Below are 12118 nucleotides of genomic sequence, written 5' to 3' on the forward strand. Positions count from 1 at the left end.
AACCAGGTGAAATATCTGTCTCCCAACTGAGGAACCGGCCTCGATTTCATTGTTGCTCCATATTGGTGTGTCTGTGCTTTCACTGTTTTGTGTGTCTTTGTGTTGCTACGCTTGTTTCTTTTGCATAAATTTAGAACACTTTCAATATTTAGGCAAACATGGGGCTACCCTGTTAATTTCAGTGGTGGTACTTCTCTGATATGCGCACAGAGAGCTGTTCTCAGGTTAAAGTGGTCAAGGGACCACTGTGTTTCTGCACTGAATCTGACCTTAAAATCAAGAGAAAAATTAAGGGCCCAATTCTATCCAACGTCCCAGTACTGATGCAGCCTGCCAGTGGGGCAAGCACTGCATCCTGCAGTACTAGGGGCAGTCATGGAGGCCTCTTCAAGTAAAGGAATGTATGTTCCCTTACCTCAGAGTAGCAGCTGCATCAGTGCTGGAATGTTGGGTAGGATTGGGCCCATAGTGACACAGGCTGCTGTGTCCTTAATGATCCTGTGCGCCGTAGCCAAAACACTGTCTCTGAGAAGTGGAATGAGTTCCCAGCTTGTGTGTCAGAGGGTCAGCTCTTTAAACTGGGTTAAACTTTGTTCTAATTAATTAATCAAAACCAACAACAGATATTTACCTGGATCAGTCAGCGCCCTGAGCCCAAGCCCTTGGAACTAGCATGCTCCTTGGAATTACTTTTGCTGCGAACCGGGGTAGCAACATTCTCTGGAGGTTCCTGCTGGTGATTCACCGAGGCAATCATACAAGAGATACAGGGAGGAAGTGATGATCTCTTGACTGGCCTCATTCACAACCTTTTCTCTTGGGTGGCAGCATGTCAGCCCTCCAATTATTTCACCAGGATGTAATTTGTAGGTGTCTAATGAGTAAGCAACCTGTGCAGGTGGACCCAGCCATGTGCAAATTGTGCTTGCAGCAAAGTTCAACTGCAAACAAAGTTGGAGATGCAAATGATGTGACCATTGTGAAAGGTGTGAGGTGGATGGAGGCTGACATCGTATTGTAATCTCTGTCTGATTTTTAAAAACTAATTTATAACATTTTGGGGGGGGGGGAAAAATACACTTTAGGTAATGGGACCTTTCTTCAAAAATATTAAATAATTTGATTATTTAATTTGATTATTATATTATTATTTTGCCCTTCCTCCCAGGGGCTTTTGAGGTGTCTGCAAGGTTCTTCCACTTTCCATTTATCCTTACAAGAAGAGATACATTATGCTGAGGGATAGTAACCCTTGCTAACTAGGCAGAGGCACCTTTCAAATTATTATTATCATTATCATTATCAGTATTTATATACCACTTTTCAACTGAAAGGTCACAAAGCAGTTTACAGAGAAAAATCAAGTAACTAAATGGCTCCCTGTCCCAAAAGGGCTCACAATCTAAAAAGATGCAAATGAATACCAGCAGACAGCCACTAGAACAGACACTGCTGGGGTGAGGTGGGCCAGTTACTCTCCCCCTGCTAAAAAAAGGAGCACCCACTTGAAAAAGTGCCTCTTACCCAATTAGCAAAGTGGTGTCCTCTTTTCTTTAGCAGGGGAGAGCAATTGTCCCTCTTCGCCCCAGCATGTCATCTCTTCCAGTGGCTGTTGCTGGTGTCTCTTTTGTGTTTTTTTTAGATTGTAAGCCCTTTAGGGACAGGGAACTAGTCATTGATTTATTTTGCTATTTTACTACGCTTTTTGAACTATTCCTGTTGAAAAGTGGTCTATAAATGTTCTTAATAGTACTAATAACTGATCCAGGATCATGCAGTGAGTTTCAAGACTGAGAAGGGATTTAAACCGGACCCTGCTCATCCAAGTCCAGCACCTCAGCCCACTGGCTCATGTCGTGTATTGGGCTGCTGCATTGCGGTTCACTTAGAATTGTAGCTATTGTATTACAATCACTTGAATTGCGACGCGTGATATCTGATCAGGTTTTGGTCTGGATCCAAAGACAGAACCAGGGACAGCTGACCCAGGCAAGTATTTGCAGGGCGCTGTTCATTTCGGGCATTCGTCACATTAAAGAACTTCTAGAAGATTAGAAGAAACACATGTGTTTTGATTTGCTTCTATATGACATTGATAAATATAAATTTATGGAGTCATTAGTGATCCATCCTGCATGCAGACTCTGCATCAAAGTTGTGAACAGGGCTCCGAATGGGATAAAGAGGAAGGCACTCAGATGTTGAACACATGGAGTGGGGGGCCCAAAGACGCTTCTCGTTTGGGTTACCATGTGTTATTGGGATGGCCCTCTCTCTACACACCCACCCAGATAGTTCAGTCCACCCAAAGAACTTGGGGCTGTTGAAGAGCAGTCACACAACAAGCCACTTTTGAAATACACAGGGTTTCAAAAGCGGTTTTTGTGAGTGTGTCTGCCGTTCCAGAATGGAAAGCTATAGAAATCCCACTGGGTGCTTCTAAGCCCCCCGGGGACCTCCAGTGCAGCTCTTTTGATCCAAACCTTTGTTTTCCTCCAAAGACTTTCATCCCACATGTCTGTGCCATTGTCTTTTTCACATGTGCCCCATTCAGCTGCCAGTTTGTGTAGTGTAGGTTGACTCCAATGTATGGGCATAAGCGAGTCACCTTGTTAAGGTTTTAGGCCTGGGATTTTGCCAGAACCCTGCGGAGACTCTTCTGGCACCTAAACAGCATTCATGACAGTTTGCATCTCGTGCTAAGTTTCTAACTGAGCAAAACTGAACGCACCTCAAAATAGTCAAACGACAAAAAAACGTGTTTGTCAGCCGTGTGTATATTGCACAGTGTATACTGCAAAGAGAAATAAAAGGGCCCCTGTTTTTTCTGCTAAATTGAAACAGATCCAATTCACTGTATTGGGCAACTTGTCAGTTTCTGCCAATGTCCAGGGATTTCAGTAACCAATGGTGTTCTGTTACATAAACAGCAACACCCTAGGGGTGAAGTTCAGGTTTTGCCCAGTTAGTGCAAAGGTACTGTAGCTCGCACTGCCAAAGTCCAACAGTTATGCACTGTTTGTCAAGCTTCAGCTTTTCTGGGTAAGAGCTTCATGGGAGGGCAGAAGGCTTGCAACACTTAAAATGAGTTGTGGAGAACTTCCGGTTCGTCATTTGACCACTCAGCAAACCAAACACTTTTTGGCTGGTCAAGTACCCAACCCGCCCGTGGGCATTCCAGGAGCAGCACTTTGAGCTTACCATTAAAAGAAGAGTTCTGGTGGGAGGAAGAATTGTCAATGGAAAAATCCCATGATCTTGTCCAGCAGTTTTCTAAGTATCTACGTTCACTTTGGAAGACCCCAAATACGTTGGCAGAGAATTCTGGAGAGTGTCCCAGGATGCCTTTCCATTGAGTTTGGGGAAAAGTTCATGGGTCGAGAAATCTTGGGCGAATGACTGAAGGGTGACATCAGTGGAGGCAGAGTCATTCCCAGACTCTTGCTACTAAAGCCCTTTTGAAGAAAATGTCATCTCGTCGAAGGTTGTCTTCACGCAGGCAGTTCAGCTGTTGTGTAGATAAATTATAAACAGCAATTTTTTAAACTATTATTAAGCATGAGAGAAAGGGCATATACAGGGTAAACTTGTATATTACATTTTCGTGTAGACTAAAGTTTTTTCAGAGAGCTGATTTTTCTGATGATCTGTCCAAATTCAGACACAGGCTTTGTGCATAGCAGGCTAAATTGAACATTGCCGATTCAAAAGACCTGAAATTGGCAGTTTAATCAGCCAGTTTGCAATAGAAGCTATTGCACTACTACTGGTTGGCAACCTTCAGTCTGGAAAGACTATGGTAGAAGCCTACAGCACCCGGTATTCCCAGGTGGTCTCCCATCCAAATACTAACCAGGCCTGACCCTGCTTAGCTTCCTAGATCAGACAAGATCGGGAGATAGTGTTCAGTATAGGGAGATGGCTGGCAACCTTCAGTCTGGAAAGACTATGGCAGAAGCCTACAGCACCCGGTATTCCCAGGTGGTCTCCCATCCAAGTACTAACCAGGCCTGACCCTGCTTAGCTTCCGTGATCAGACGGGATCAGGCATGTGTAGGGTAACAGTTGCTAATTATCTTAGTTAAATATTGTGTAGATAATCATACGGCGGACAAGAAAACAGGTAATAAGGAACTCTTTCACCATTATAGGTCTGTATCATATTCAGCCCAAAGGCTCTTTCCATGTGTGGGCCCCTGATCTAGCTAATACCTAAAGTTTGTTTCTGTGCTAATTAAGTTCAATTAAATAAGACAGACATTTAGAAGATTTAATGTTCTGCCTCTGGGCCACTCATTGGTGTAGGTGATTTGTTCAGCATCTTCTTCTTTTCCAGGTACTTCTTTTATACTCTGACACCGGAAAGTCATCCAGTTACGGTGGTTGAAGCCATCATTTCGCCCAAGAACCTCTCTATTACCACTGCAGATGATAGAATTGATTTATTTTAAAAGTTTCTGTATCACCTCTCCCGTGATTGAAGAGGCTCGCAGCAGTATTTAAAAGCAATACATTAAAGCAATCATACATGCAGTTTAATCAGACCATATCAGCAGCATCAACAGCCCTGGCTCTGGTAGAAAACCCCATCAGCTTCCAAAAGCCTGCATTAGGATTAGTATGGCCTTTGTCAATTTCTTCTGTTAGCCTTCAGGCCTTGGCTCTGGAAGTATCAAGGGCTGGAGGTGAGGAAGGACTTCAGGGGACTGGCTCTCTCAAAGAACATTTAGGAAGGAGGTTGGCAAACTGTGAAGTTGACCAAGTTGTTAATAAGCAGGACCAGCAGCAGCCAAGCAACCTAGGATGTTACTTGGTGTGGCACTGACTTGGTGCCCTGAAAGTTAGGTTTAGCATCTCTTGAAGTGTCTCAGAACAGGAGATGCTTTTGTGCATTCTTTGGATCATGTTTTGAAGTTGCAAGAGTTCCTGGGGCACTAGCACTAACCCCTGCTAATTGGGTAAGAGGCACTTTTTCAAGTGGGTGCTCCTTTTTTTAGCAGGGGGAGAGTAACTGCCTCACCCCCACCCCAGCAGTGCGCGTTCTAGTGGCTGCCTGCTGGTGTTTTTTGCATCTTTTTAGATTGTGAGCCCTTTGGGGACAGGGAGCCATTAGTTATTTGGTTTTTCTCTGTAAACCGCTTTGTGAACTTTTAGTTGAAAAGCGGTATATAAATACTGTTAATAGTAATAATAGCAGCAAGGGAAATGAAATGTCTTCAGCTGATATCAGCAAAAGTGTATTTATGTTGACTCTCAAAGTCGCTGAAATGATCTGTTATATAGTGACTGCTTCAACTGACTTGCTTCAACGGGACGGGGTGGAAATTGTCCAACCAAAAGACCGACTTTTTCTTTAGGTATAGAACTGGAAAAAGAATAGTGGACAAAAATGCCCGTGTTTGATCAAAGCCACGTAAGGACCAAGTCTGAACTTTGTCGGAGACATGCTTGGCCACAGTGCAGAGCCCAGCTGTATGTTGAGTCAGGGGTATCTTGCCGTGCTGTAGAGCCCAGCTGTGTGCTAAGTCAGGGGTATCTTGCCGTGCTGTAAACAGAATGGCTCCCAATGAAGAAACTGAATGCAAACAAAAGTGCCATTCTCAAGCAGGTTTGGATTGCAGAACAGGAGAAGAGCTTGAGGTGTACTGTGTTGTTATTAGTCACCGATTAGGTAGAAATGGCTTGAATCAAGCTGGGGGGGGCCAAATGCATAACAAGGCGAGGCAGAAATTAGAGCATATGTACCTTCTGCTTTGTTCTTAGAAAGTTGCAAGTAACAGACCAGGAAGCAGGCAGGAATCCAGAGGTACAACAAGCTTGTTTTTCTACCCATTCTGTAAAATACTTGGTAGAGCAGTTTTGCTGCAAAATCATTAGCCAGGTTTCTCGTTGACTGCCCAATTTTTAAACACCACCAAGATGTACAAAGAATGTAATTGCTTTTCTCTGTTGGGTGATGTAAAATGAAACTACCTCCCTCTTTGCTTGACCAACGTGACCTTGTAAATAATAGTGGACGCAGAATGCTTATTACAAGCAGATTTCTCATTGGAAAATTGCTAGAACTGATAGGAGGATTTAGTAAGAACCTTATTAAAAGACAGGTACAGAAAGCTGAGGCTGGCTTGGTCCCAGTGAATGTGTGTGCCTCTCTCCTCTCTTTTGGATTCCCAATCTAGAGTACACTTGATTTGTTGCTGATCTCAAAAGCTGGATTTGTTCAGGATGTGTCTATACTTCCTAGTTTGTCACACATCATTGCTCGGTTGAAGTGACTCTGCTACCAAACTGCAGCCTCTCCGTAACACTGGTGTACAGAAGCAGCTTGCCAATATATTTAGGTGTAGCCCCAATTTTAAGGGTCCGGTTTCTCTGCTCGATCTTTCCAAAGTAAGGCTGGATAGAAATCCTGTGTTGTTGACCTAGGTATTAGCTGCCGATGTTGTTGTGTTCACCCCACCTTCCACCTTAGATGTTGGATCTATTAATTGCATCAGCATACAAAAGTGCAGGTAGCCCGCTTTGCTTTCATCCTACCTGTTGGAGATGTTAGTTGGCAACCTTCAGTCTCGGAAGACTATGGTATCACGCTCTGGATGGTGGTTCTGGCACAGCGTCTAGTGTGGCTGAAAAGGCCGATTCGGGAGTGACAATCCCTTCCACACTGGGAGCAAGTGCAGTCTGTCCCTGGTCTGTCTCCCTGGCTGTGGGCCTTCCTTCTTTGCCTCTTTGCCTCAGACTGTTGGCAAAGTGTCTCTTCAAACTGGGAAAGGCCATGCTGCACAGCCTGCCTCCAAGCGGGCCGCTGAGAGGCCAGGGTTTCCCACCTGTTGAGGTCCACTCCTAAGGCCTTCAGATCCCTCTTGCAGATGTCCTTGTATCGCAGCTGTGGTCTACCAGTAGGGCGCTTTCCTTGCACGAGTTCTCCATAGAGGAGATCCTTTGGGATCAACTGTTACTTAAAAGCTCTTGTTGGAGATCCTTGGTTTCACACAGTGTTTCTATGCCCCAGCCGTCCAGAAGAAAGTGTGTGAATTCGTGTCCCAGGTGTCATAGTCATTACCTGGTGTCCTTACCACCAGCTGAGCTCATCATTGGATAGTCTTTTCCCAGTGGCTAATCTTGTTATTTTCTTCACGGGATAATCTGATAAGGCCCAAAACAGGATCCACAATGCAGTTTCAACAGCAATACTTTCTTAGGGCTAAGCCAGATGACATGTGAAAACCATCACTATAACTTGTGTTTTGCTTTGTTGTTTCTTTAAAATAACACCTGCAGGTGTGTGTGTGGGGGGGGGGGGAATAATCCAGACTGGTACCATGATGCTGGGGGGGGGGGGGCTGTAGCCCTTTGCATTTCTGCAGTTTTTCAGAGAGAGAGATGTATCGTTTGATCTTTTGCTTTGGCTCACTATGAAGTGATGTGTGCTTGCTTGAAATTGCAGCATTTTCTTAACTACAACTGGGATCCAAGGAGCTCTTTTAGGTGCAGCTCAAGGGTTTGGGCAGATCTATGTGTCTCTTGGACCACCCATGCTGTCCTTCAACTTTTTTGGGAAGCTCCATTCAGTTTTAGAAGTTTTTTTGGTGTGCAGTAGCTGTTGTTCAAGAAACACAAGTCCAAAACCCTACTGCTGGTCTCCAGGGATTCAGGAAACTCACTGGATCTTTACAGGACAACTCCTAAGCTCCTGGGAGAAACTCAGCAGAGAGGGTTTTGCCATCCTCTCTTCGAAGAGCTCTGTCCTGACACAACTGTATGCCCAGTCTACCAATTAGATGTCCAACCCTTGCTGACTCTGGATCAGTCTGCTCTGTGGCCTTGAATTCCTGAGAAATTTCTATTTGGATCTCTCCTCCCTTCTCCTCCTGTTTTCATCTTCTCCATCACCACTACCACCACCATCCCTTTTCTGTCTTGACCGCTGCTTTTTGTCTCCATTGCCATAGCAACCTGACAGTCATGGCAGTAATGAAGCAAGATTGGCTAATTTGGGGGCTGTTCCTGCCATGTTTGCATCCCTTCTTTGCTGCTTCTGTATATGATTTTGATTTTGTCTTGGCTTTCTTTTTTTAAGTCTGCCCACTCCTCCTTATTGTTTTTAAGAGAATGGCGTTGTGGGAGCAGGAGTGTTCAAGATCCTTAAATCTGAAAGTGGAGATGAAGACTGTTTTTCCACAACTGACTTTTGAAAATACTGAAATAAATACAGTTAAGGCTCTATTGCACCACTGACAGAGTTCTAAGATAATTCCAAGTGCATACCTTGTTACTTCATTTAGAAAACATAAAGAAGAGTATCCTCTTTTAATGGATGCTGTACGTTTGGAAGTTGATCAGAAGAGAAAATGAAATGCTACCCTAACTTTTTGGTCTAACCAGATGGTGATTTGACTATTAATTATGTCTTTGTGCAAAACAAATTTATAACGGCTTAATAAAAGTGCTGAGTATTACATGTGACTGAGTCATGTATTCTTACCAGATCAGAAGACATGGGAGTGGAATCAATAGTAGAAGAACAGTTGCTAATTTGTCCTCTGCAGGCCTGGCTTTTAATTGCTTAGATCAGGGGTGCCCAAACCCCGGCCCGGGGGCCTCTTGCGGCCCTTAGGGGTTCCCAGTCAGGCCCGCGGGGAGCCGTCAGTCTCTAATGAGCCTCTGGCCCTCCAGAGACTTGCTGGAGCCCGTGCTGGCCCGATGCAACTGCTCTCAGCATGAGGACAACTGTTTGAGCTTTCAGCTGAGCTGTGGGATGAGGGCTCCCTCCGCCACTTGCTGTTTCACTGTCTGTGATGCAGCAGTGGCCGCAAAGGAAAGGCTGGCCTTGCTTTGTGCAAGGCCTTTAATGGGCCTAAGTTCCATCTCTAATAAATTCATTTATGTAAATGTATTCAAATTTTAAATGTAAATCAATTCTTTTTTTTCCCAGCCCCCGACACAGTGTCAGAGAGATGATGTGGCCCTCCTGCCAAAATGTTTGGACACCCCTGGCTTAGATCTTAAGGCACAGTGATGAAACAGATAGGATCAGAAAGAAGAATGGAACCTGTATGCTTCTTGTGGGTCAAAGTTAAATGGGAGAACTGGTTGCTAGTGGTGTGTGAGGCTGGTTGTGCAGAATGTCTTATGGATGGTTGCTCAGTCTCTGAGGAGGAGAGGCCCTCAGGAAAGCTAGACTTTGGAACGGGCTTTCTAGAGCATCTGTGCACTCAGCGGTGTGAGCAGTTATACGACAGTGCTGTTCCAGCAAGGCCGCTAACCACGGCTTAATTTCTAACCTGCTAATTAAAGGAGGAAGGAACTGCTGGCTGTGATTCTTTGTCGTAATGTCTCCATACAGTTCTTCTTTGAAGTGGTGTCACTTGTTCCCAGGAGGAGGAAGGCATCTCATAACGTCCTGTGTGTGATGGGAAATCAGCTATCAATAAGGGGGGAGAAATGAGTATGGGGGAGGAATTGAAATCTCAGAGCCGAATTTGTAGAGCTCAAGGAGAGGAAGCCGGGGAGGGGACAGAGCTCTGCAGGGATGCACCTGCTTTGTGTGCAGAAGGTTCCAGGTTCGGTCCCTGGCAGCATCTCAGGGTAGAGCTGGGAAAGACTCTTTTCTCTGGGGCAGCGCTACCAGTCAGTATGTGCAGTACTGAGGTAGGTGGACCAATAGCCTGATTTCGTAGAAGATGGCTTCTACGTGAGATCCCATTCTTTGGTTCCTGAATTACGGGCTTAGTTTACCTGGTGGGTGCTGCACATAAACCCTGCCCTTCTCCTGTCTCATTCGGAAGGTGTGCAATGAACGCTTGCGATGGAAGCGCATGCTGAGACTTCTGGGAAGTTTTGTTCATGCCTGCATTAACATGCGCCTCTCCGTTTTGCCCTTAGATCTTGACGTTTGAGACCAAGAACCCAACAGAGCTGTCGGAGCGCTTGCGCTCTGTCTGCGGCAACCAGAGCAACGCCTACGCCCGCCTGCTGGAATATCGCTTGAATGCTCTGCGTGGACTCTGGAACGCCCAGCGCCAGCTTGCCTTGGAGGAGCAGCATGAACGGGAAAGCTCCGGGGACGAGGAGACGCTGGCTTTGCTCAAGCGGCAGGGCCTGCTGCAGCAGCCTGAGCAGGCGCCGTTCACCTCGCGGATGGGTCTGCTCCTGGTCTTTCCCCTCATTGAGTCCCAAAGTAGAACGGACCCCTCCCTCTGTAACATAACCGCCGAGGTGCTCTTGACTTGCCTTCGTGACTGCCAGCCCTTGAGCCTGACCAAGGAGCCGGCAGACTGTCTTAACGGCATCGAGTCCTTGCTCTGCTCTTGGCTGGAGGAGACGTCCGCTACAGGCCAACAGATTCCACAGAAGCAAAAAGAAAATGCTGCCGCCGCCCTTGTTGCCTTGGCTTGTGCAAGGTAGGTGGGGAAACATGGAGGTGGACAGGCCGTTTCCTCTTTCAGCCATTGTTGATCCATGTGAAGGAGTGGAAGAAGGTATTCAGGTGTCCTCTGTGCCCAGAGACGGCCACTTGGTTTGTGTTCCTGGTACCTCTTTCCTTCCTACCCCATTCTGTTAGCATTTTAGCCAGAGGGGCTGTGGGAGTGTGGCAAGGAAGGAGACGCAAGGAGCCATACGAGGCAGTGCTCAGCCTCCCAGCCTGTTCTAAGAGCAGGTTCAAAGGCTGAGATCAGAGGTTCCGGTGAACTGGATTAGGTTTTCACCAAAAGTCGTACCAACAGCGCTGCTGTTAAATGGGGTCTTCTTTTGAGGGGGTACTTCTCCATTGCTGATAAGAAAACCATGAATTGTGATACATTCCTAATTCACAAGGGTGTTGGGAACAATTTTGATTTCTGATGTGGAGGCAGAGAAGGAAAGATAGAAGGACACCAGCATCAGGAAGGACTTTTCTTCGGTGGCATCTGGATTGATGCATTCCAGAGAGCGAAGGTGGTTCTCTGCGGTGGTATTCAAGTTACTTTCGATATTTTTGAGAGAGCCAAACTAGTTGCTCCCAAGTAGACTCAATAGGCATGAAATGCGCTAGACCAATAAACGCATCCCCTGCATCCCTTGAGGTTTCCGGTCCTCCGTGTGGTCACATGTGAAAATGGCAGCCTCCTTTGGTCGTTTAAGGCATTTTTCTTTTCCATAGCTAGTGCAGCTTCCTTACCATCCTCTCCCCGAGTGTCTCCCCACTTGGCCAACATTTTGTCACAGATCAGTAGGGCACTCTCTTTCCAGGGGATTATGCAAGGGAGGTCGTGTCTGTTGTCTTGTGTGCTCCCTAGGGCATTTGGTGGGCTACTGTGAGTTACTGGAAGCTGGACTAGATGGGCCCTTGGCCTGATCCAGCAGGGCTGTTCTTATGTTCTTAACTACAATTCCCAGGAAGCCTTGCAGGTCGCTTGTTATCTGGTGTGCTCCCTGGGGCATTTGATGGGCTGCTGTGAGATACAGGAAGCTGGACTAGATGGGCCTATGGGCTGATCCAGTGGGGCTCTTCTTATGTTCTTATGTTCCAAAAATGTCGCCCCGTCTATGTAGTGCAAGGTAACCCTTTCATGCAGTCTGGTGGTACGAGCATCCTGCAGATGTTTGCTTTTGCTCCTGGGCATTTATGTGTGCACTGCAGTCAAGTGCCCCCATTTTGAATGCTAGTTGTATCTAATTCATTTTCTCCCTGCAGTGTCTTCTGTTTCATTTTGTGTTAATTTAGCAGAGACCAATCCTTCACATTGCTGAACTGTTCCAGTCTCCTCGCGCCCCCCCCCCCCCCGGACTTGTGATAAAGCCCAACCACACATTTTGTGTGATGTTTTGCCTCTGGTGCTGTCATGTTGCCAGAACTTAACTTGGAGATAAGTTTGCCCTTCAGTTGTTCAATCACTCCTTGTTGGAGCTTCTTGTCCAAATCAAAAGCTGTGGCATCAAAGACTGGATGGTGAGGCAAAGCTGAATATGTGTAGGCTACACCATCGCTTATGATATGTAGATTTGACCAAAGTTTGCAACAGTTTGCCACACTCAGTTGCTGCTTGTGAACTTCCTCTTCTCCCTGTTTTCTTGCTCCTGTTCTTTCCAGACAAGTAGATTTGTGCTGCTGTGGCTGCTGCACTTGGAGAAAACA

At 46.0% G+C, this 12118-nt stretch overlaps 1 protein-coding gene across 1 annotated transcript in view; it reads left to right on the forward strand.

Annotated features, from left to right (window-relative positions):
• Window positions 1-12118, forward strand: part of HECTD4 (HECT domain E3 ubiquitin protein ligase 4) — a 78543-nt gene that overhangs the window by 5553 nt on the left and 60872 nt on the right. The window contains exon 2 of the mRNA XM_066609540.1: window positions 9886-10403. Within this exon, the coding sequence (XP_066465637.1) occupies window positions 9886-10403 (518 nt within the window). The remainder of the gene's footprint in view (window positions 1-9885; window positions 10404-12118) is intronic.

Source organism: Tiliqua scincoides, chromosome 14, assembly GCF_035046505.1.
Source record: "Tiliqua scincoides isolate rTilSci1 chromosome 14, rTilSci1.hap2, whole genome shotgun sequence".
NCBI classification, from domain to species: Eukaryota; Metazoa; Chordata; class Lepidosauria; order Squamata; family Scincidae; genus Tiliqua; species Tiliqua scincoides.